Source organism: Pteronotus mesoamericanus, unplaced genomic scaffold (genome assembly GCF_021234165.1).
Source record: "Pteronotus mesoamericanus isolate MK-2021 breed Mesoamerican mustached bat unplaced genomic scaffold, CSHL_Meso_final contig_163, whole genome shotgun sequence".
NCBI lineage: Eukaryota > Metazoa > Chordata > Mammalia > Chiroptera > Mormoopidae > Pteronotus > Pteronotus mesoamericanus.
In genome coordinates, this window is record NW_026555064.1 from 9,420,842 (window position 1) to 9,446,741 (window position 25,900).

Here is a 25,900-nt window from a genome sequence, read left to right on the forward strand (position 1 = left end):
GGGGTTGCATTGTGAAGAGCCCTAAGGAACTTCTAAAGATTACAGTGGGTCACAGAGATGCCTGCATCAAAGATTGAGTTGGTTCAAGAAAAGGAAGGAAATGTCAGGCTGATGCCCTGCCATTCCCTAGAAGTAGCTACCGAGGTAACTTCAGTGGGCACCGTGGTGCTGAAGCTGTACGATAGTGGAACAATAATATACATCTCTTGTGTCCTGGACCACTAATGTGGTAAGAGGCTGTGAATGCTAATACAACAACAACAAAAAATAGCCATTTAAAGATGGCATTCAGAAAAATCTCCAGGGCGCAAGAGTACAAGCATATAAACAAGTGAACTATATAGGATTACTGTTTCCAGTCAAGTCTAGAGGATTCAAATGAGTCTGACATTTATTCCATCTTGGGCTGAAGCCCAAACCATGTCAAGTGTTCCCTGGTTCCCTGTCATATATCTCCCTGAATGAAATAATGCATTCTACACTCCAGTGTGCAGCAGTGGATCCCCCAAATCCCAGCATCGCATGGACATACTGTATTTCTTACCATCTATAATGGAGCTGTTAAATTGACACTAGAAATGGTCATTGAAACATTATTGAAAATACAGTGTAAAGATATGGAGGACTGGCTGGATCAGTTAGATGAATGTGTGATTTGTTCACATATAAGAAGTCTAGGGGAACAGTTTCTAAAAAGGTCTTGGGCTGTTGGATGTGAACTAACTATTCCCAATTTTATGGCTTCAAACAATAGCTTGTTATTTCTTGGGATTCTGTGGGTTGTCTGACTGGGCAGTTCTGCTGCTTTCCTGCGGGGTCCCCTCACAGTTGCCTTCATTTGGAGCTTGGCTAGTGCTAGAATGGCACAGATGGCCCCTCATCCCTGTGTTCCTCTCCACACAGCTCTAAGCATTTGGTAATTTGGGTTGGACTTCTTACAGCATGGCAATCGGGCTCCAAGAGGGAGGAGGCAAAAGTTGCCAGTTCTCTTAAAGCCCGGTTCAAGAGTCTCAGAATATTCCTCTGCTAATTTCTATTCATCACAACGAGTTACAAGGTGGGCCCAGAGGCTCCTCCCCTGCTTGTGAGGAGCAGCATGCACAGATGAAAGAATTGTTGGTGAAATACCATAGTTCCCCTAAGGAAAACTGAAGTGCTGTTACTATGGGAAGGAGGACAAGTTTAAGAAAAAGACCACTCAGTCCCTGTTAATCCATGTTGCTGCCTCTGCTACATACTACTTGTCTGTACCATATTCCTGTCTCTGTTCATCTAGCTGTTGGATTGTAAGCTGTGCTTGCTGGAAGGGACATCCTCAACTTGTCTGCAAAAGGGCCTTTCAATTCAGGGAGCTTTTTCTACTAATCAGGCCAGTCTTGGTACATTCATAAGTGTGTGACACATTTGTATGCCTGTTGTTAACTCCTAGAATATAATGGCCAAGGGACATAATTCAGTCCCCTCACTGGTGGTGGAGGATGTGGCATCTTTATTAAATAAGTACCTGGGGATGGTTTGGGCATTTTTCTAAGTCTAATCTATGGTTCTATTATGCAGTGCTATGGAGTGCTATTATGCAGTGATTCTCAAAATGAGGTTCCTTGTATGAGCAGCATCAATATCATCTAGGTCTTGTTAGAAATGCAAAACTTGGGGTCCCGATCCTAACCCACTGAATCAGAAAGTCTGAGGATGGGCCCAGCAATCTGTGTTTAACAAGGTTTCCAGATGATTCTTGTGCATGCTAAAGTTTAAGAACAGCTGTCATAGATGGTCCATAAAAGCCCCTTTCAGTGCTTTCATTTTCCTGAATTGTGCTGAACAGATGGCACTCATTCTGGGTACAGATGATTTGTTTCTAAGTAACTGGAAACAGAAATAGGGGCCAAGACAACTGACATTTTATCAATAGCTCTTTTCTTTGAGCTAGTTTTCCCCTTAAGGATTCCTCTTATATATTAGACTAATAAAATCTGTCCCCAGATTTTACTAGTCTACTGTTTACTTTCCTGAACTAATAATAGTTGTGAGACCAATGTTTAGACCCAGATGAACTAAAGAAGCCTTGAGGGCTGTAATGTTGGTGACATCCCCAGAGGCTACTCCTCCCATTCCTATTAGTTTAGCAAATATTTATCCTTAGCCTGGTAATTCTCTACTTCCCATGGTCTGAATGTGACACTAAAAACAAAATTGCAAGAGAGAAGCCTGAAAGTCTTTGAGAATGGCACTGTTCTTTGTCTACTGAATTTCCTGGAATGATATTTATTGTTGGCTTACATGGTACTGCATAGTGATTGCAGGTGATTAGTTGTGACTATGGCTCAGTTGTACCACAGGCTTGTGTTTCAGTCAGTACCTTTGATCTGTATTGCGCTCTGAAATGCTCAGTGGGGAATGTAATATAAAAATGTATGTAAGACATGCTCTTTCTCTTCTATTCTCTTCATAAATGTATGCATAGCAATTAAATGTGATGCAGATTGAATGCCCCAGAGAGGATCTAAGTTACAAGAGATCAAAGAAGATAGAAATTCCTTTATGGACGGTGACCAATGAAGGCTTCATGGAGCCAGTGCATTTCAGCTGAGTCTTGTATACCTTTGACAGGAATACAAGTGTGTAGGGGTGCAGTCTGTGTCTGAGCATGAAGAAGAAGGTGCAGCCAAGAACCAGCAGGTGACTATTTGTATCTCTAGCACCTATTCAGTGACTGGCACACAGTAGGTGCTCAACAAATATCACATGTTCTGACTCATAGACCATTTACTGACTGGCAGGTTTTGGTTTTTCCTTTCTTTGGAGAAAAGACAAAAGAAGAAGATATACAAGGGGGAACCCTCACAAAACTGGAAGTATCTTCTGGAGGGTGGGCCCCTCATAGTACATCTCCCGCTAGATGAATGTTCAAGGAACATTCTGTATCAGTGGGCCAGCTGGCATTGTTGTGAGAGGCCGCGTTCGGCTTCAATGAATTTTTTTAAGACTCTTTCAGCACTTTTGCCCATTTCATCATGGACAATTTATGAGTGCACTGCCCACACTGCGCTGAGTGTTCAGCAGTTTTTGATCCAGAACAGCATGACCCCTGTGCCCCACCCTCCCTATTTACACAATCTTCCCCCAGTGACTTTTTTTGTTTCCTGGGATGAAAAATGTCCTCAAAGGGAAATGTTTTGCCAATGTGGAAGAAGTGAAAGAAGCGGCAGAAGCACTAAAAGGCATCAAAGTTAATGAGTTCAAAAACTGTTTTGAGCATTGGGAAAAATGTCTCAATAGGTGTATTGCACCAAATGGAGAGTACTTTGAAGGTGACTGAAGTTAAACATGTAAGAATAAATACACAGTTTTTTTATAAATTTCCCGTTTTTTGGGCCCCCCCCTTGTAATTTTATAAAATGTAAAAATCAACTGGAAGACATATACTGATTTCGGAAACATTAGAATGTGAAAGCAAAGTGCTGTTTTTGAATCCTAAAGGCAGCTGAAAATGTGAAACTGGAGTGCAAGGTAATTGAACAGTGAAATACTGACTTTGTAGATATCTTTGTGCTGACTGGCTTCCTTCTGCCACCTCAGTCTAGGCTACATCTTTCTCTCCTCTGCTCCATACCCCAGGAGGCAGGTTTGAATGATCTAGTACATCCAGCTGGACTTCCTTGCTTTCTGGTTGCCAGTAGAGCTTAGCCAAAATGAAGACTTGGAGACAGACTGATAGGAGGAGGGAGAATGAAGTTGAGGTATTTATTCTTTTAGTGAGTGGCTGGGTCACCGCTCAGCTGAAGACCACACTCCTGGCCATTAGCTCATGAGAAAATAGCTTATAGTGACATCCTCAGGCTGGCAAGTATCAGGTCTCTCTCCCTCTAAAAGGGGCAGAAGGCAGCCCAGAGGTGCAGTGCCGGTTTGAAGTAGAGTCCATACCACTAGGCACTGCCAGTGAGTCCCAATAAGAGTGAGTCATTAGAGTGAAGAACCCAAACAGAAAACCACCTTTAAGGAGGAAGGAGAGAGTCACAGTATTGAAGTTCACTTAGTGTTTCCCAACATGGCTAAAGATCTGAGAAACTGATGCCTTGAACTTGGCAAAGCTCAGCAAACCTCCCTAGGGCTGCTGCTGATGGTACACATAACTTCCTCTTTCACAAAAGTCAACTCCCTGCCCCTTCCCTGGGGCAGAGGCTACTAACAAATAAGTAAAATGATGTAAGGGGATAAACTAAAGATCTGGGGTGAGTCACGTCCCACACAAAAATCTAAGCTGTTCGAAGTCATTTGAATATGTGATGGCTACCATTTGAGGATAAAAATCTCCAAGTGAAGATACGTATTTTTTCTTTAGGAATTAAAAAAAAATCTGTCTACAAGTTTTGAGGAATCATTTCCAGCTGAGCAACCTGAGGCAAATCACTCGATTTCAGTAGGGTTCCATTTGTTTCAAGGTAAAATGAAGGTAATAATACCATATTATGTAGATGCTATTGCTGTCTTCATTTCATACTTTTAAAAAATTGGGATGTTGTGAGGTCCTAAAAAGATAACATATGGAAACTGTTTAGCCCAGAGTCTGGCACAAAAGTCACTCACTACTACAGGAAAATAAAGTTACTGAGACCTCACCACGTGTCAGGCAGTGGGGAACTGTCCCATAGTAGTTTAAGGCATTTAACTCAGCAGCCCTACCAAGCCGTTCACATTCTAAGTCCTGAGCCATATTGGGGGGCGGAGGGGAGGATTCATAAGTGCTCTTAGGGAAGAGAGCTCCCCAAGGGCAGAGCGGGTGTGCGCGGGTCCCAGCGACACCTTGGGGAGGGTGCGCAGGGGCGCACGTGCTTCTCCTTGGTGGTGTCGGCCCTCTCGTAGCCTCCATCCGCCACGCTGCTCGGTGCCCCACCAGCCACCTCCATGGGGGCCAAGCGTGTGAACACGCTGATCTCGTTCGTTGCGGTCCTGCTCTTCAGCTTCTCTTGTTTCTGCATCTCCAGGATGGTTCAAACCAGTAAGCCACGGGTGGCTCCTCCCGTCACCTTTCCTGCGTCCTCCGATTGCAGGGCCGGCCTGGTTGGAGAGAGGGAAGGGGAGGGGCAGGGGGGAACGAGGTAGGAACCTGACAGGATTTCCTGCGCTCATATCAGGGGCTTTACAGGTGTAGCCACCACTCTTGTCCCTCCAGCAGTTGAGCTGTAACGGACACGCCGGTCTATCCAGTGGCCTCAACCGCCAGTGGGCACGCGCACCAACGCATCGGCCTGCGGGGCCTCTGGGCTCTAACTGGCTGCTGCGTGTGCCTTTCCCCTGCATATGTTCGAGGGCCGTATCTTTGCCCAGCTGCCCCCCACCCTCCACCCCATTATTTCCTGACACATGCAGGGCTGGCTGCAAGAGCTCCTCTCATACAGCCATCTTTCCCCTTTTGTGTTCTACCGTAGTGAGCCGCACTCCAAGGCTCCCTCAAGCATTTTCTGCGAGGCTGAAAAGGGGTGAGATGAGAGATGTCATCCACAATTTAGGGTGCTGGTTTGGCATCTGAACTTTCTTCGATGGGCCATGGGGCTTGCTCTGCCACTTTGAAACACACTGAGGTTCTCACTTATTGTTGTCTACAGCGTTGTCAATCTAACAAAAATAGAGATTGCCCAATTAAATTTGAATATCAGATAAACAATGAAGAAATTTTGAATTGTAAAAGTTGAATGGGATCTATTGATACTAAAAATTGTTTATCTGTCGTTCAAATTTAACTTCGTTTCCTTGTATTTTATCTTTCACCTCTAGTCCATTGTTAATTCTTCAGCATTCATACAGTTGAGTTTTGAATTAAGACTTAGGGATTCTGCAAATATATTAACCCAGCTAGTGGGCTCTTCATTGTTCCTGCCTCCCTTTGCTTGTGCACTTGAGGATAATTCCATTTGGACACTCCATTACTCCTAGTTGTTCAAGTCTATGCTCCTTTCCCACATTCCTTGCAAACCTGTTATTTCCTGGACCAGGAACCGGACTTTATCCATGTATTGCTTGCCTATCACATAGCACAGTGAGTGGCACATGATGCGTATTCAGTGGAAGAAGGAATGAGTATCTCAGCATGCTCCTCTTTTCTGGAGGTGTTTAGTGAATGAAATAAGGTGGAAAAGTTAGGTCATGGCCACACTGTATAGGACCTTGCATGCTAAGGCAAGTCATTTGGACTTTATTCAGCTAGCATTTAGATAACCTCTTACAGTCTTTGAGCATAGTTTCCAGAAGATTAATTGTGGATTGGAGGTGAGAGACCAATTAAGATGCAATTATAATAATAGTACAAGAGGAGATAAGGGCCTGAACTGTATAGTAAAGTCAGTGATGAGAAAGATAAAACAATTAAAGGTTTATAGCAGTGCTTCTCAAATTTTAACTTGCCCACCAACTCCTATGAATCTTGATAAAATGCAGATTCCGATGCAGACGGTGTGGGCGGAGGCCTGAGATGCTGCATTTCTAATGCGCTCACAGCGGGTGTCATAGACCTGCGCTGTCCGTAGGGCAGCTCCTCCTCGGGCAGCTGCCGCGCGCTTGCAGTGCTGTGTGCGCAACTGAGGAACTGAGTTTTCATCTGATTTTATTTTAAGTTAGTCTAAATTTCATTGTTTTGGTAGGACTACATGCTACTCCAACTGCTCCCATTTAACCTCTGAATTAAGATGTACTGTAACTGTAAAATACACACCAGATTTAAAATAGTACCAAAAAAGTGTAAACTTTTATGAATGACTCTTCATATTGATTACCTATTGAAAAAATATTTTAGCTACATTGGATTAAATCTGTCATTTATAATTACTTTTGCTAGTTTCTCTTTACCCTTTTTCATGTGGCAAGCAGAAAAGTTAAAGTCACCGATGTGGCTTGCATTGTTTTCTCCCGGCCCCTGCGGTGAGAAGCGAAGGGCACGGTGCCAGGGCCTCACCCTGTTTATGGGGGCAGGACGTCACATTGGCCCATTGCACACATGGACTGGTAGTGGTTTTCACAACTTCACCACAGGTGACTCAAAACATCAAGTTATTGTTTATTTCAAACTTGGCAAGACAGTTTTATAACATTTTATTCTAACAAAATACCTGAATGACTAATATGTGTAATGTAAATATTTTAAATAGAATATCGATGAATTGAATTATCAGTAAGAAGTGTATTTTTGCAAATCCTTCCTCTAGAGAAAAGGCTTTCTTTTCACGTGTACCAAATTGATCCCCTGGGGACTGACTTACATTCTGTTGCATCACCCTTCTCTGTCACTTCCAAACACATGATCCGTTTTGCAAAGAGAATATTACCCGGGGAAACTGGGTAATAGTATAACATAGGGTTATACTGGTTAAGCTACATCCCTGTGTAAGTTTGTGAGCATTCCCAAGTAGCATACCCACTTTGTGGATATTCAAGATTTATCTGGGGTAGTTACAGGTCTTTTGATGAAGCATGGTTGTTTTAGAATCCCTTAAATCAGCTCCTATCAGCAAGTCCATTCATTTGATAATGGCATCCTGCTGGATTTCAAAGACTGAACCCTCTGCCCTAGGCTAGTGTGGGCACGGATGAAGTAAACATCCCCAGGTAAGACTGGGACAGTATTCTATCACTACATTGTCTTGCCCCATTTCAGAAGGTATCTCAAGATTTTTGCTCTCAAATCCATAATACCAGCCCTACTCTCTTCCTTGAATTTAAAGTCAGATGCCAAACGTTTGCCTTGCACAGTATTTGGAAGCCTCAGCATCGCAACTGCTTTTGTGACATTGAATATTCTTTTTATAGCTGTATAGTATTCCAATGATAAATGAATAAATAGTCCATCAACACATAATATTTATTAGACATTTTTCAAAGCACTTTTTAATGTGCTTTGCCACATAGTTTGCATGCATTATCATATTACATCTTCACACCACCTCTGAGGCAGGGGTTCTTATATATCCATTTACACGTGAAGGATCAGAGACTAACAATAATTAAACAGTCTGCCCAAGCCCCACAAATGTGAAGTGGCAAAACTGAGATTCAGTTATATGTGAGCTACCAAGGACTATTAAAAGGACATTCTATAATTTACTTAGCATATTTCCATTGTTAGGTAGTTAGGTTGGTTCCTATTTTCTTATGATGATGAATAATGCTGCCTATGTTGGACATCCTTAGAGCCAAATCTGTACATATTTCTGGTCATTTTCTTTAGATAAATTCTTAGAAGCAAATTTTCTGGTTGGGTTTTTTCCCCTCTAATTTCAAATCTGATACATGCAACTTCCAGATATTGCTGTTTTTAACACTTCATTTTTTCCAGTTTTAATGTACAAATATACAAGGGTGGGGGGACCCAGAAAACCAGAATTTATTTATAAAAAATTGAATATTTAGTCTTACATGTTTAAACTTCAGTCACCATCAAAGTACTCTCCATTTGATGCAGTACACCTATTGAGACATTTTTCCCACTGCTCAAAACAGTTTTTGAACTCGTTGATTTTGATGCCTTTTAGTACTTCTACTGTGTTTTGTTTCACCTCTTCACATTGGCAAAATGTTTCTCTTTGAGGACTTTTATCATCCAGAGAAACAAAAGAAAAGTCACTGGGGCAAAGATCATGTGAATAGGGAGGGTGAGGCATGGAGGTCATTCTGTTTTGGGTCAAAAACTGCTGAACACTCAGTGCAGTGTGGGCAGGTGTGCTCGTAAATCACCCATCATGAAATGGGCAAATGTGTTGAGTTGTCAAAAAAAAATTCACTGAAGCTGAATGCAGCCCCTCACAACAACGCCAGCTGGCGCACTGACACAGTTGGGTTCTTAGAACACTCACCTGTTGGGGAAGCCTGTCCTACAAGGGGCACACCCTCCAGAAGGTAATTCTGCTTGTATATAGCACTATATAGAAATACATACACACACTTAGTGCTAGATACATAGCTATAATGAAACATTTATTTTACATTTTGTTACATATTAAGAAAACTGTATAATACCATTGCTATGTGTATAAACATATATGTTTTCTTTGCAGGTAATCAATTAACTAATTGTAGAAACCATATTTTGGAGTTTAAGGAAAGTATTCTGCATATAAAAAATGAAACGGAAAGAAATCGCCAGGAGTTGATGAAAACCTTGAATAAAATGAAGGATGACATTAGTCAGAGAGAAAATGTATCAGTGAACTTAGGTTTGTGTTGCTTTTGTTTTTGTGCATGGTGGTTTGTTTATGTTTTGTGTTTGGAAATTTAAATTTTATGCTTTCTGATTTTAGAACATTTCTCCCCAATAAATATAATTAAATCAATACTTGTTCTTTTATTGTCAGACATGGAAAAATCAGGTAAGGACATCACTTGTATGCTGACTTTCATCTCTACCTGGAAGATGGTCTTTCTGTATTTTCCATCTCTCTGAATTGCACCACCATCCATAATCCATCCAATAGATGCAGCCAGAAACCGGAGCATCATCTCTGACTCCTCCCTCTCCCTCCTGCACACTTACACGTCAAGTCAGTGAGCGATTCCGCTGATTGGTAATCCTATACATCTCACAGATCGGTCCATATTTTCCCCTTACCATCTCTGTTCCCCTAGTCAGGCCACCTTCGTGCCTCATCTGCATGATTGCTAACATACTCCCATTTTTTCCTCTTTCTACCTACCTACCCTCGCTGTAGCCAAAGTGAAGCCTATACTGTCTTATATGTCAGCCTTCAGTGGTTCCCTTTTGCCTCGGAATGGAAAGCCCTGCTGTATGCTTCCCCCTTTCTAGTCAGATACCCCCCCCCCCAACTCTTAAGCCTCAGAAACCACTGATCAATCCTCTGTTCCAACAGGTTTCTGTTTTCCCAAATGCCATACAAATGGAATCACACTTTGTGTAACCCTTTGAGACCAGCTTCTCTCACTCAGTGTAGATTCATCCCAGTTATATGACCAGTTGTTTATTGCTTTTTTATTGCTGAGTAGCATTCCACTGTAGGGGTGTACAATGGATAGCCTTCTTCACCAACTGGGGGACGTTCAGGTTGTTTTCAGTTTTGGGGGCAGGGTGGTTACAAATACCTGTTGCTGTGAGCCCTCGTGTACAGGTTTTTTGTTAGAATTTTCATTTCTTTAGGATAAATATCTAGAATTCATGGGCATTTGGTAAGCATATATTTGACTTTATAAAAAACTGCCAAACTGATTCCAGATTGGCTGTACCAGTTTGCATTCCCTGCAGCAAGCGTAGCAGAGTTCCAGTCCCTCCCACTTTTTATGGCTCCTCTAATATCATGGTATCTCATAGTTTTAAGTTGCATTTCTCTAGTGTGATGATGCTGAACATTTTTATGTGCTTATTTTCTTTCTGTTCACATATCCTCTTTGTGAAATGTCTGATCAGATCTTCTGCACATTTTTTAATTGGGTGGTTTGTTTTTATGTTGTTGAATTCTGAGAATTCTTTGTATATCCTGGATATATATCAGATGGATATGTGATCTGGAAATACTTTCTCCCAGTCTGTGGCTTGTCTTAACGGTGTCGTCCTTCAAAAAGCAAACATTTTTAATTTGGATAAAATTCAGTTTATCAATTTTCCTTTTTATGTATTGTGCTTTTAATGTATCTAAGAACTCTAGGAGTCATGAGGATTTACTTTTATGAGTTTTTTATTTTTAGGTTTTATATTTTAGGTCTATGAAAACTTTGAGTTGATTTTTATAAATAGTGTGAAGTATAGGTTAAGGTTCAACTCTTTTTTCTGTGGATGTCCAAGTATTCTAGCACCATTTGTCAAAAGCTGTCCTTTCTGCATTGAATTGCCTTTGTACCTTAAAAAAAAAATCAATCTATCGTATTTGTGTGGATCTATTTCTGGATTCTCTATTCTGTTCCATTGATCTGTGTATCTATTTTCTTCTGCAATACCACACTGCCTTGATTAAGATATTATGTATTATGAGTTAAAATTATGTAGCACGAGTCTTCCAACTTTGTTCTTCTCTTTCAAAATTGTAGAGGCAAATTCAAATGAATGGTGTGAATGAAGTCATTACATATTGAAGGAGCTAAAAAATTATAAAGATACAAACTTTAATGACATGATATTAATGAAAGTAGCAAAACAGATGTATATGTGATTTGGAAATATTTTCAGTTATACTTCTTTACAGTATGTTTCAGTTATACATCCTTTATTTGGAACTGACAGTTCTATTAGCCTCTGGTTGTATAGCTCATCGTGCTAGACTTAAATACAGGAAGACCTGACTTAACGTCATTGACAGGTTCTGGAACTTCAAGGTAAATAATATATATGGAAACCAATTTTACCATATGCTAATTGATAAAAACAACAGTTAAGTTCCTACGGCATTTAATCAATGTTAATGAAAGGACATTGAATGACATGATGTTATTGGAAGTCCTGCTGTATTACTTTTTAAATAAATATGAACCAATTTTTGAGCTATATTTTGTGACCATATGATTTTGATAATTTACATTTAATAGTATTCCTCTTACATATGAATATTAAATTAATCTGTAAGTTAATTATTAACCCTCTTTTAAAAACTTGTGATGGAGGGAGAATCCCTATAGTCAGGGACTCCGAAGCCCTATTTTTTTCTCTTTCAGTTGAGAAGACAGTGAATGCATTGGATAAGAATGAAATGGTGCCTAATACATTTGAAGTCTTAAAGTTCTTTTTCCCCCATCTAAGGAAAATAGGCAGAATTTATCCTGATGTAATCATAAGCAAAAAGAAAACAGGCGGTAAGAAAATTAGAATTGGAAAATCAGATGCAGATATTTTGATCTTTGGGAACATGTTTTTAAATTTTAAAATGTGAGCCATTAAAATGATACTCAGTCTGATATTTAGACCACCAGCCTAGTTGGCACTAATTTGGACCACCAGAAATCAGTAAATTGTCTGGCAGAAAAGGTAGTTTAATAAATATTTGGAGACTTGAATTCAAATTCGACTTTAATACAGGTGCTTTGAAAGTAGGTCAATATAAGTCAAACATATGTTAAGGATCTGCTCAGTACTTGGTAGGTCATCTGGTTTTCTTCTTATTTCCCCATCTTTATGAGGAGCAAGTTCTGCAAAAACTTTGCAGAAGTGGTTTGATCTTGAAGGATGAGTTCAAGCTCACCATGTATGGAAGAAGAGAAGAAACATTTGCATTAGAAGAGGGACATTAGGCCAACTCTCAGAAACTTGTCTTTCTCACAAATCTCACTGATTCCAGTGAGTGTGTCCCTCTGGGCCAGGGGTCAGCAAACTACAGCCGCCAGGCTGAATCTGCCTGTTTTAAATATGGTTTTTTGGACCATAGCCATGTTCATCGCTTGCTTGTTGTCTGTGGCTGCTTTGGGCACAGAATCTTGACATCTATTTTGGATGATGTGGGTCCATTCTCCCAGTGTTTCAATCATTACTGGGCAATAAAAGTCACTTAGGGACACGAATTTATTCCATCAAATCATTTGGAAATTACTTCATGCATTCTTTTCACATGTGAAATTATTTCATAGTATTTTTCCTATTTTGGATTCTTGCATATCCTAAGGAATAAGAGGAGAAAATCAGCCAACGTGTTTCACACCCAGTTAGAGGAACACTATAATAAATGGACAAATGGTTAGTTTCTTTTTCACTACACTGAGATGCTCCACCATGAGAACATCTGGGGGTCTGTTTAATACATTTCCCAACCATCCACTGCAAATTGGAATTTCTTCAAGCAGAAAATGAAATACGTAACAAAAGCTCACAGTGGTTTGGGTAACTTCTGGAAAACAGCTTCAGATACTATTTTCATGACTGCACAGCTAACCCAAGCATAGAAGTGAGCACGATATTAACGCTAACTTGTGTTTTCCCTGTGGTTTGCAATGGCGACCCCGCGCTCGTGGGGTCTGCAGTGTCCTTTGCGCTGGGTATTCCCACTGTGAGGAGAGGAGGCCACAGTTACCTGAAGCAAACGCTGACTTCGCTCGTCTCCTGGATGACCCCTTCGGAGGCGCGGGATTCCGTGGTGATTGTCTCTGTCGCAGACGTACGTACGAAGGGTCGGTGGCTCTCCTTACTCGCAGCCAGCGGTTCCATGCTGATCACTGTTTCATTTCAAATTTTTTCCTTAAATTTAAAAAAGTAATTCACAGGTGCCTTTTTTTTTGATAGCAGACAATGTATTAATACTTTTTTGATATGATCAAGGAATTAAATCTGTCAATCTAAAGAATTTATTTAAATATCATGTTTCCATGTGAAGAAATAAGATTGTATTGTTAAATATGTAACTAGGAGGCCTGCATACTATGTGGTACAGAAATTATATTTACAAACAGAACATTAAAATTGATGCTATAGTAATAAAACCTGCCCAGTAAAAGGCAGGTATAGAAATCAAGGGATAATTTATATAAATAATAACTGCCATTTATTGAGGAACTTGTTCCTATATCTGAAGGATTGTAGACAATTCTTATATACATTATTTATAACCTGCATTACATCCCTGTAAAAGTATCCTGATTTTACAGATGAAGAAACAAATTTAGAAAAGTAATTGGCCCAGTAATTAATGGAGCAGATATCAATCCACATCTCTCTAATGGCCCTGGAGTTTTCTTTCTTGCCTCTAGTGCCATGTAAAACTATAAAGTACTGTATAAAGTCTAACACTACAAGGCCTTTTGGAGGGGAAGTGGGTGACATATATCAAATTCAAAATGTGTATATCCTTTGTCTCAGAAATCTCAATTTTGGGAAGTTATGTCAAGGGGATAATAAGGCAAGAATTTAAAACTGATAAAAATATGACAGACTACACAGAAGTTTAGAATACAGACTTTGGATCTAAACTGCCAAAGTCAGTTTCTTCACTCCCTGGCTGGTGTACCTGAACAAGTTACCTCCGTGTACTTCACTTTTCTTTATCTATAAAATAGTGATGATAATATTACCTTTGTTTTGGCAATTAAATTAGCTAATATATTTAAAATATTTAGAATGATTTGTGGCACATAGTAAGTGTTCAATAAGTAATTATTTCAAGGATTTTCAGTGTTGTAAAATCATAATATTGGAAATAACCAAATAGCTACTGATAAGAGACCGATTGAATATTCATGACTACATTGTAATGATCTATAACCATCGCAAGAATGAATATCATATTCACTGACATAACACAATGTCCAAATCATATTGTTGAGTAAAAAAAGTTGTAAAGCATCCTGTTTAACATATTATCTGTGCAAAATGTGATAGCAGGAAGGAAGGAAGATAATACAGATAGATGGAATGTATGAAGAATAAAGAGAATGAGCAAATCTTGGAATGATATAAATAACAATTTACATTTAAGTATCAGTATACCAAAACTATATAAACATAAGCTTATATAAAATATAAAATATAATAATGGCTATTTCTGGATGTTGAGAGTTAAAAGGATCTTTGCTGTCCTTTCTTCTTTTCTCTATTATTTGAATTTTTATAATAAATGTCTTTGAATGCAGAAAAACTCTTAAACAAAACAAGCAACAGAAGAACTAATGGGAAAATATAAATAAAAAATTAAATACTAATAATTCTCTCCAAATTTACCTTCTAATATTAGGAGCATCTACTTAATCTCCAAAATGTTTGTCACTTTTTTGTGACATAGTGCAATCATTATTTATTTGCTACTGACACAGTGCATCTGCCTAGAGCGTTTAGGCCACTGATTTTCAACCTTTTTCATCTCATGGCTCACATGACCTAATTACAAAATTCTGTAGCACACCAAATATATACTTTTTGCCAATCTGTCAAAAAATAGGTATAATTTTGATTCATTCACACTTGATAGCTATTGCTGTGCTGACTATTTTTATTTTTTTTATTTGACAATCAAAGAGACAAGAGGTCGGTGCACAGTGCCCCTGGCTAAATAGTCAGGTGTTGTATGTTTTAAAAACTCCTGCATCACACTTGTTGAAAATTGCTGGTTTAGACCAATAAAAAAATATGGGAGCACAAATTTTAAAATGGAATATAGAATGCTTAAGAAGTGTACCTTTAGTACTATGTTTAAAGTATATGTTTCAGCATGTAGCAAATAACTGGTGATTTAATGTATTGCCATCTTAAGAACCTTAAGTACAACAATAGAGTTATTTGCATCATTCCTGATATTTTTAACAAAAAACCTAACAATATACATTCACAATTGCATTTCATAGAACTCAGATTTGACACTACAATTGTCATTATTCAAACTATTTTCAGACTTTTATATTGGGAATGCATGTGGGCCCTGAGGCTTCGTCTTGTAAATGCCATTGGATATGTTAAAAAAATCATCTGTGAGAATAAACCACCAAAAGCTATTTACAAATGACTCTGTCATCTAATCTAAGAACAGTTTTCAATAGAGAATAGATACACAAAGTTTGTTGATGAAAGAAAATTTGGAAGTTGAGCTGAGTAATACTCTCTGGAAAAATGTGTAGTAATTTTGAAATAAGCTTATTGTCATATAATACTCATAAAATGAAGATATCTTCAAAAAGAAGTTCTTTGGAAGAAGCCATCCAGTTTTTAGGGCAAAACTGTTTTAGATGCATGACTTTTGAAACCACTAATTTTTAAGTGTAAATCACATACAGTGATATTTCATATTGTGACAAAGGAAGAATGAAATATTTTCAGTATTCAAGTCAGATCTTTTAGAGACATGGATTTTTAAAATTCTTTACAGAAACAGAGAAATGATTAAAACACAATGACATTCCACTCATAAATTAGATTTACATGTAGCAAATGTATTAATAAAAGTATGAGGCATGCTTGGTTTCAGTAAATTTTTTTCTCATTTTTTAGAGTAATGAAGATTATTTAAAATCTGTTGTTGACATGATTACAAAAACGTAAGTACTGTTGGATAGCTTTTTAAATGGTTTGTAAAATTTTTCTATCCTATTTTTTCTGCCCAATTATTTTATCAGTGGTCACATTTGTTTTAATGTGCAGCTGTGCAGAAAGAGCCTGTAGTTCTATCTAAGCTGTGATGAAATAGAATTTGAAATTTTCCCCAATTATGTGGTTATCTACCTATTAAAGTCCATATTTTCCCACAAGAAAAGCTGCAAAACCTCAGACTTTACACCAGCAATAAAATAATTTTCACTTACTTTTTCATGTAATTATTGTTATATAATATCTATTGTCCATGGAATCCATTGTCTCTGTGAGAAGCCTACTAGATTATCTTTAAAACATGTTCGGTTCCTTACTGTACGAAGTTTCCCTCACTGCTTCTGCTTACCACCTGCTGCTGTATGCAGCCTGGCAGACGCAGGCACTGGGGAACCAATACGAAGCTATTTGTCAGCAAGATGCTGTGGGACGAACCCAGCCTCCCACATCCTCATGTTCCGGTAGGTGATAACACTGGCAACAACCAAACACAAGGAGGCTGTGTTACTGTGGTGGATGGGGAGGGCATATGAAAACATACCGAGTACGAAGTAATTCACTTTACCTGCAGTTACCAAGAAGGACTTTCTGGAAAAGGTAATAGGTAAGCTAAGTCTAAGGGTGCAGTAGACATTCTTCAGGCAGGCACAAGGAGAAAGGGAATGTCTAGCCTGTAGAATTGCCTGAGAAGGTACAAAGACCCAAAAGAGAGCATGCTAGAGTTTTAGAAATATAAATACTCCCCAGAATGTGGGATTTATGTATTTAATTTTTTGATATGTCTCTAATTCATAAAATAAATACTTTGGCTAAAAAGTAGTGTAATGGTACTGCTATCATGTACCATCATGTGGAATAATTCAAATCAAAATATGTGGACAAGCACAAGGAAATTCTCTTTAGGCATTTTTGTTATTTTTGGTATATCAATTACAAGTCTCCATTGATTTCTATTTATAGATTCAAAAGGCAACTGATGTCTGGATCCTTAGAGGTCATTTCAATACCTCCTTTTTTTTATCCAGACATGTTACATGCCAAGCACTCACCTGAGGACTCACAAACATTGGAGAGGTAAGACATTTAGAAAATTGTATCCTTAAATAACTTTGTTTGATGAAATGTTGGAATCAGCATCTAATAGATCCTGTTCCAAACACAGCCCTGTTGACTTGCAAGAGCTGACTGTGTGCATCACTTTCCAACTCTGTGTTCAGTGACATCAGTTGGTAACATGAAATCAGGAGCATTTACACCAGAGAAATGGGCAACAGCTACCAATCAGGGCTCATCTCCACTCCTCCACAGAGAGATAGCTGTAAACACCACCAGCACACCACTGATTATCGTGTTCACATTCACAGACAGTAATTAGAAAAAGCATAATGAAGGAGAAAAAAGCCTAGCATTATAAATCATTATACCTAGATTCTAGACCCAGTTTTTCTATTTCCTGATCATCCGAGGCAGGTAATTTAGCTTTTCTTTTCTTTGCTTCTTTAACTTTCCAGGGTGTATAAGAAAATCTACATTACACTTTCAGAAAAGTCATTGTAAGAATAAAATATAATACTCATGCAAGGATTCTGAAAATTTAAAAGATATATATCTTTATGTATAATAATCCTTCATACATATATACACACACACATATGAAGGATTATTTGGTTATAAATGTGGTTGGTATACAAGAAATAAAATAATTTGGTTCTTCAAAACTTAATAGAGCAAATGACATGTCAGAATTCAGAAAAAGATCTTATTTTTATAGCTTTTTTAGTTTAAAAATAATAAATAGTATGTCAGAGTCCGGAAATCTCTTAACAGTTTTGTTTTGCTTTTTAACTAATGACCCACATTATCCCCAGTTTTTAGAGTCATAATTTTGGGAGTCACTCTAAATCTGTGTTTTTTCTTTCTGCCCTTTGTGTCTCTATCATCATTTCTCTTTTTGAATCTCTCTCCGCATAGTCACTCTGACTCCTATTTCTCCGCCTTGGACTTAGGTCAGGCCCTCCCAGATCTGTTTGCTTTCCTTAACCCTAGCATAGCCTTTCCTCCCATTCCTTGTCCACACTGTGGGCAGAAGAATCTGTTCTTGTGAGATCAAGTCCGAAGTTTCCTGCATGTCATAAGAGATCCTTGATGATCTGGTCTCTGCCAACCTTCCCGTCTGTAGCTTCTCTTCCATAAGCTCTCTGCGCCCTAAATCTCAGGGGGCTGCTCTTCCACGTGTCCTGTGCCTTTGCAGGACTGTCCCTGACACTAAACGCTCTATCGCCTTCTGCTCCACCCTCCCCATCCTCCTGCAAATCACTGTGCACTGTGATCAATATGCTTATATAGGTCTTACTTAGTTGTCCTATTTTTATTATTTTTCTATCTTTCTTGCTAGGTTATGTAACCCTGAAGGGCAAGAACTGCATTGTGTATTGCTCTTTGTACCTTCAGGACCTGGCCTAGTATCCAGCTTAGTATTACGCTAGAATAAAGTTTCTTTATACTTTAATTTGACAAGACCTAAGAAAGAATATTAACTTTATTATATAGATCAAAATTTAACAAACCCAAATGAAAAATAAATAGATTATGCTTATCCTAGTATAGCAATGGCAGACATTGCCCACTGAATAAAGATGAGAAACTTCTGAGCGTCACTTTTTAATATAACATCTACAATTTTACTTAATGAAGATAGTGGTCGTTATTAGCAAAGTGTAAAAATAATTTGTTTTTAATTACTGAGGGTGCTTGTAAGCAAAAATTAAATCATAACAATAAACAATAACAAATTTTATTACTTATCTTTAGTTGGCGAACCAAACAAGTATTGGATTTTAGTTTTCTGATGCTGTATGCCCAACCCAAAGCCATGTATTATTTACAGGTATGACCTTGGTATAAATAGAATTTAAAGTGGAAATATTGTGTTCTCTCTCTTTTGAGTCCTTCCTCATTGTATTCCTCCACCTTACTTTGTACTCAGAAAATAGAAAGTACTCACTATATTAAAATACCAAAAGGAAGCATAAATTTGATTACATATAAGTGTTCTTGCTGGGGTCACTATTAATGGAAGAAATTATAGTTACCTGAAGCAAACTGAAAAGAATTTACCAAATTAGAAAAAAAAGAAAAGAAATTGTATTGCCTACATTTCTCTGCCCACAAATTTACTGGGTTAAATAAACATAATTGGAGAACTTATTAAATGTTTATCACTGCTAAACATTTAACATTGCCTCACGTTTTAGGAGTAACATAGTTCTACAGTGCCTATACTGTATTTATGAAATAAACCAATTATATATAGTTTGTACCCACTAAGGTCCTGCACATTGTTAAATAATGTATCCCAACAGGAAGTGTATACTTACTACATGACACACTGTGCAGTTATGATAAGAGTTTGAGGAATATCATTGGAGAACAGAGAGAGTTAGGAAAAGGCCTGAAGTAAAAGAGAAGTTTTCTTCTCTTTTACTGGAAGAAAATAAAAATCCTTCTCAATTCCTATTTAGTGACAATGAAATTGAAACGTGAGATCCAGCCAAAGTACTCTTAGAAACAACACAGTTCTGCTTTGTGCTCTGGTAAAGTACCTGAGGACTTTCACATTCTTCTGCTAAACCCCTTAAGAGACCCTCTGAGTCTATAGGTTATGCATATTATGTCTTCAATCAAAAAGGGAAAATCTAGTCCCACTCCTCTTACTGAAAACGATTTGAGGGCTTGCTAGCACCATCCCTCCAAGCAGCTGGCTGTGGATGAGAGCGCCAGTTCCCTCACGCCAGCTCTTTGCCAACCACAGCATCCAGTGATGGAGCAGGGCACCTGCCATCTCAGCATAAAGCTAGTCGATGTTGAACTAGAACCTGAAGTATTTGTGAGGATGAAAATGGACTCAGATACAGAGTCCTCCTAAGAGGATTTAGAGTGAATGTTACATGTTAGCATTTAGGAAAGAAAGAAAGAATCTCTTTGCTGAGAATCAGAAAATGAAAATTGACAAAGAGTAAATACCCTTAGTGAACTAAAAAAATAAAATTATTACTTCATAAAAACATCGTTCAATGTAGTCTATTGAAAGTATTTTCAGTTTTCAAACTAATATAGCTTTTCAAATACATCACAGGTACTAATGCCTTTTTTTGTGTGTTTTTTCTCCAGCTAGAAGATGATATCATAGCTAAAAAGATGTACTTTAGAAAAATCACAGATTTTGTACATACTCTCACTTCAAATAATTGGTTTTATATTGAGTTTTCAGTTCTTGGGTTCATAGGTAAGCAATGGATCTATTTTGTGTGGTCCACCTTTTTAGCATGTGGTAACCTTAGAAGTTCTAAAGAACTTATGTAAGGGTTTGCTACTAAGTGAAAAGGAATGGCATGATTTCTACAAAGACACAATTACTTTGATAATAAAATCAGATTCAAGGATCTAATTTCAGGAAACGTATTTTTAAACAAAAATTTTTCTGGATGTACAATATAAGTAAGCAGATTGGCATATGTGTACATTTATAAAAAATAAGATCACTAACCCTTGTTAAATGCTTGCCATGATCCAACACTCATGTTAGTTCAGTGGCTAGGATCAATTTCTCTCAATTTTACATAGAAAAATACTGACTTGCAGAGGAAACAGTTGTAGAGAAAGAAATTTTAACTTAGGGCTATCATACTCTGAAGTTCCTGAAATATTATAAAAAATATATAAAAATTTATGACTTATGCCCACCACAGAAAATTTCCTAAAATTGTGCTCACAATGCTATTTTTTATTTTACAGTTTTTCCATAGACTTTCATTTTCCTTTCCTCCCTTCCATTCTTTTATTTTTTTAAAAAAATTTGGCTCTCCAGGCAGCAATTAAATTACCATTCTCTCTTTGCAGTGCATGTTTTCATTGTTTCAAGCAGGAGCCCTCGCTTATTTTTTTGTTTTATGCCCAGTCCCTACTCCCACTTCCCCCCACCCCTCCACATTAGATTTTCACTCTAATGTGTTCAAAACATACATATAAACATACGCATATCCATGTAAAACACTTGGCGTTGATCATGTTTGTACCTGTTTAAAATGTACATAAGTGGTGCTGTGATAAGCCCATTCCTGCTCCTTACGTTTTTGTTCTCAAAACGAGACGTTAAAACTGTCAGCATGTTGCTTGATGTTCATTTAGCTCACTCCTTCTCAATACTGCGGTAAGTGCTACTAACAAGCCATTTGATGCATCCATTCCCAGAGGGGTGGAGCTCCATGGTTTGCAGCTCTCTGCTGCCACAAAGCAATGGCTGTGACGTGCACGTTGCCTGGAGCGGGATCACTGAGGGCAGAGGGAGCCTGGGCTCTAAGTGCTGCCAGTTTGCCTTGCCAACTGGCCCTACAGCATCGTGCAGCTCAGACGCCCCTAAGCGCAGGTGAATGCCTGCTTTCCCACGTGGGTCGTAAGGGTTCATTTTAGGGGTCAAAAATTTCTTTGCCTTTGGGAGGAGTATGAAACAATTTTCTGGTTGCTAGTAAAATCTATCTGTTCTTCTTAACTTACTTGACCATTTCCTTTCCCATACTTTCTATAAAGTGCTATGGAATCCAATTTTAAGGCCCTGAAGGATTTTGCTCAGCTTTGGTTAAAATAGGAAGAAAAATGACAGGTAAAAGTAATACCTGATGAGAAGCTTGCAGAGAAAATAATTTTGTTGATATATTAGTTACCAGTTTTTAAATTATTTTTATCTTTGTCAGCAAAGTTGGGTATGTGAAGGATAGAGAACATGCACTTTCTGATCACCACGAGGGCACATCAAATGGGGCACTACAACCGTGATGCTGAACTCATTTTAAGCTTGACTTTACAAAGGCTTTATTTTTTACATCACAGTTCTTTACTCAATATTTACTGAAAGCATGGGCTTGCTAAACAGGATTTTACAATACATCATGCTAACAGAAGATTAGGGAAATGTAAATATTAAATCAACTATTTCCATCATTAAATCACTTGTTTTGGTTACTATATAGCATTTAGTTGCATTTGACTCAGTGACCCAAATAGATTCAAGTGCTAATGAACAAATGCAGCCTGCTCCCATCCTATTATCATGCTTATTAAATAGTTAGCTGTATTTTACACTATTTACTTTAAAGTGAACATTTCCCTGAATCTTAAAACTTCATTTTAACATTAAAGATGCAAAAAAATTAAATTAAATTAAAAGAAAAATGTGGTGTATTAGAAAAAAGTAACTGGATGTAATGAAATCATACTTTAAAATATAGCAAAATTTTAGGAATCATAAGTATAAAAGAAAAATAACATTCTTATAAAACAATGCTCAGATATTGAAATATTGAAATAATACTGTCTATTAATAAAAATTAAGCATGTGGTAGACTGATAAAATTTACAAAAGTCAGGTTACAAGTCACAGTTTCTGGATAATTAAGTAACAGAGTATAGCCCATACACTTTTGATTTTATTTATATAACCTTCACTCTATTTAGACAGTTGATTCTTTAATTAGTTACAAACATTGATTTCCTAATAGTATTTTTTATTCTAAACCTGCTTCACACCCCACCGCCCGAAGTGGTAGTTCTTAAGAATTAAGCAGATATATTATTTTGCTATATTATCCTCCAACTTTATTAACGCTTTAAACTTATTTCTAATATGTTAATTTTCCCTTTATTAATGATTTACTGTTTATGCTATTACAATTGTTTCAAAAAACTTTTTGCCCCTTTGCCCCCCTCCACCCAACCTGCCCCCGACTTCCATAGTCAATCCGCACACCACTGTCCATGTCAGCGGGTCCATCATATATGTTCTTTGTCTAATCCCTTCACTTTCTTTTTAAATAAATTTTTAATTGTATTTTAAAATAATTTTTAATAGCTTTTTGCTTTTCCCCATGCAAATAAAATGAACAACAATATACAAGGGTTCTGTTATGATACATACTGTAAATGCTAAAGAGTTATTTGGATTTGTTTACTTTTTCTCTATAGGAAAGCTATTTAAATCTGAGGACTTGACTGACTTTGTGAGTTTTTTTTTAATGTTCTACAAAGATAAACCCATAGACTTACTCTTGGGAGACATTTTTCAGGTAAAGATGTGCCGGCTAGGAGAAACTCTTGTGAGTATTTCTTTACTTTGTAAATACCAAATATTTTTGGAAAATACTGTCTAATATAATTACCTAAAATTTGTTTACCAAACCAAGTATGATGAGTACATCAATTTTTTAATTTCCAATACTCTAGACTTTTACTGACACTTATACCTACTAAACGAGGTAATGAGAAGCCAAAGAGCAGTGAAAAGTGGAAACAAAGGGACAAAAAACAGTGAACAAACAGAAAGACAACAATAAAATGGTAGACATAAATCTAAACATGTCAATATTTACATCAAATTAATATAAATAGCCAAGATATGCCAATTAAGAGACAGTTTATCAAAATGGGTTAAAAAACACTACGCAATTAATTGCTGTCTATTCAGTTTAAATACAATATAATTCTATAGTTAGGTTAAAAGATAGAAAAACATAGTCCATGTAAACACTAATAAGGAAATCTGCAGTAGCATATTAATATCAAAGTAGACTTCAGAGCAAAGAAAAAAAATTGACTATCGATCAAGAAAGATTATTATACTGATAAAAGGGTCAAATCACTAAGATGATACAACAATCCTAAGGGCACATGCATCTAGCAACAGAGCCTCAAAACACATGAAGCAAAAGGTGATGGAACTGGAAAGAGAGGTTAGGCTGCATGTCAGAACTGAGCAGAAATGCATTTAATAAGCCTACAGTTTTAAAGAGTGTTACGTATATAAATTAGAGATGTACTTTAATAAATTTTCTATAAGTACAGTATGTAAAATAATTTTCAGATAGCGATCAGAATAATTTCAAATGTTTTTAATAGGAGTGACGCCACAGGTCATCTTATTGTTAAGGAGATCATCCACGTCTTTTTCCATATTGGCTCTTCGTTTTAATCCTGCAGTTTCTACTATTTAAGAAGAAATGAGAGGTTATATACATAACACCACATTTTCTAAGACAGAGTTCATGGCCATACTTGCTTTAATTAAAGCCCTTTTGTAGCTCAATTCTTTTGTTCTATTAGTCTTATGAAGAGAAAGCTAAGAATCAAATATTTTGTTTAAATTCAAAAATATTAATATAGACCACTGGCAAAAATTAACACCATAAAATAATTTGCCATTAATAAATGCAATAAAAAGGAGTATTTGGTTTTAACTAAAAATTGTTATTTCTCTTACTTTTTCCCCAGGAGAAATGTGCAGAACGAAATAAGCAAATTCGCATTCAATATAAACCTTCTCTTTTCCAGCATGTGGGTATACAGTCATCATTCCCTGGAACAGAACAATATTTAAAAGTAAGATTTTTAAAATGTAATTCCAGAAAGAAACAATTTTTCATGAACTTATAAGATATTATTTAGAAAAGGAGCAATAAGAACATAAGAGAAACTATGAAATGTGGTTGTTTCAACACAGTTTGTCTTCTGGCAGACTTATATTTTGAAGACCAGTCATCTTTTTAAGACCCAAGTTATCTATCACAGTTAAAAAATCCAGTCTATGTAAATGTTCTCTCATTGTTTCCAGCTGTGCAATTCAAATAGTAATACTAAAAAAGTGTTTTGAATCATAATAAAATTCATTATTTTAATTTCTCTAATATTCAAAATTATATAAGAAAATTTCAAAAATAAAATGCCCTTATTATTGAATTCAAATGTATTTTCATTCTTATTTCAGATCACTTTATTAGATGAACAGAAAGTCAGCATTGTTTGGTTTTTAGTCATTCTTAAATTTTATATCATTTTTGGAAACAATGTTATTTACAGTTGACCACATCTTGGTGGAGTAGAAGCAGCAAAGACTTGGGAGTAGAAACAACTAGTTTTCAGTATGGTCATCTATGTACATGGTATTGGGCAAGCCCTACCACTCCTCTGAGCTCTCTTCACCTTTTATAAAATGAGGAGTTTAAAAATATAAGATGGTCCTTAAGATTGCTTTTATATTTGAAATACTGTTGACATCTCTGCACTCGACAAAGCAAATGGTTGTTTTAATCCTTTGTCAGCTGAAATGCGGGAAAGGCCCATCTCTACCCTCCCATCATTTCATCCGTCATTTATTACCTGCCTTCTCCCACCGTCTCTTCTCTGTCTCTGTGTATTTATTGCATGGCACTCTCTGGAACAGTGCCTGGAACACAGTGCAAACTCAGTACATGGTAGCTATTAGCTATCAGACAAGGTGGAACTCAAGATGAAAAGTGTTAAACAGGACAAACAAGTGTCTGCAATAATGAAAATTTAACTGTTATGAATCTTTATGCAAAAAGTAACACCATCAAAATGTACAGAACTGCCGTAGATGATGCAGAAATTGGTCTATGCCATTCTATTTATTGGTGCTATAATAATGGGATATTTTTCTTCCATCATATGTATATTTTTTTGTCAGATAAAGCTATTTTAACCTTACGTTTATAAATTCACAATAGATTAAGTAGAATGTAAATCTAATCACTAATTTTTTATGTTAAAATCTTAGCTTTTTTCTTTTTATACTCCATACCACATAAAATAGATAAGAATAAATAACAATCTAAAGATATGTCAAATGTGATTATATTTATTTTTTTTAAATTTCTATCAGGATGTCTACTATTAGTAGTTTCATCATTCTAACATCTTTTAAAATGATCAGAATCATTCTTTGGAAAAAATGGCATAACAAGGATTAGACTATTTCTCAACCTTCACAGTGGATAAGAGACTATATCATAATTTTTTAAAGTTAAACATTCAATGATAAACTGGTAAGCATAAAAATTGATTTTAATA

General features: G+C 37.0%; 1 protein-coding gene across 1 annotated transcript; it reads left to right on the top strand.

Moving 5' to 3' along the window:
• Positions 1-4,905: 4,905 nt before the first annotated feature.
• MGAT4D (MGAT4 family member D) lies at positions 4,906-25,730 on the top strand. The gene is made up of 11 exons (XM_054561823.1): positions 4,906-4,999; positions 9,045-9,203; positions 11,644-11,781; positions 12,940-13,073; positions 15,890-15,936; positions 16,946-17,059; positions 18,797-18,872; positions 20,156-20,270; positions 23,003-23,133; positions 24,305-24,412; positions 25,728-25,730. Exons 1-11 carry the CDS (start codon positions 4,906-4,908, stop codon positions 25,728-25,730), a joined length of 1,119 nt encoding a protein of 372 aa, XP_054417798.1.
• The last annotated feature ends 170 nt before the right edge of the window (positions 25,731-25,900 follow it).

Excerpts from the sequence above, each read along its gene's own strand:
- MGAT4D (XM_054561823.1), top strand. The coding sequence starts at position 4,906 with ATGGGGGCCAAGCGTGTGAACACGCTGATCTCGTTCGTTGCGGTCCTG. Across the intron at positions 11,782-12,939 it reads AAGCAAAAAGAAAACAGGCG|TGTCCTTTGCGCTGGGTATT; the intron begins GTAAGAAAATTA and ends TGGGGTCTGCAG. Across the intron at positions 23,134-24,304 it reads GCCGGCTAGGAGAAACTCTT|GAGAAATGTGCAGAACGAAA; the intron begins GTGAGTATTTCT and ends CTTTTTCCCCAG.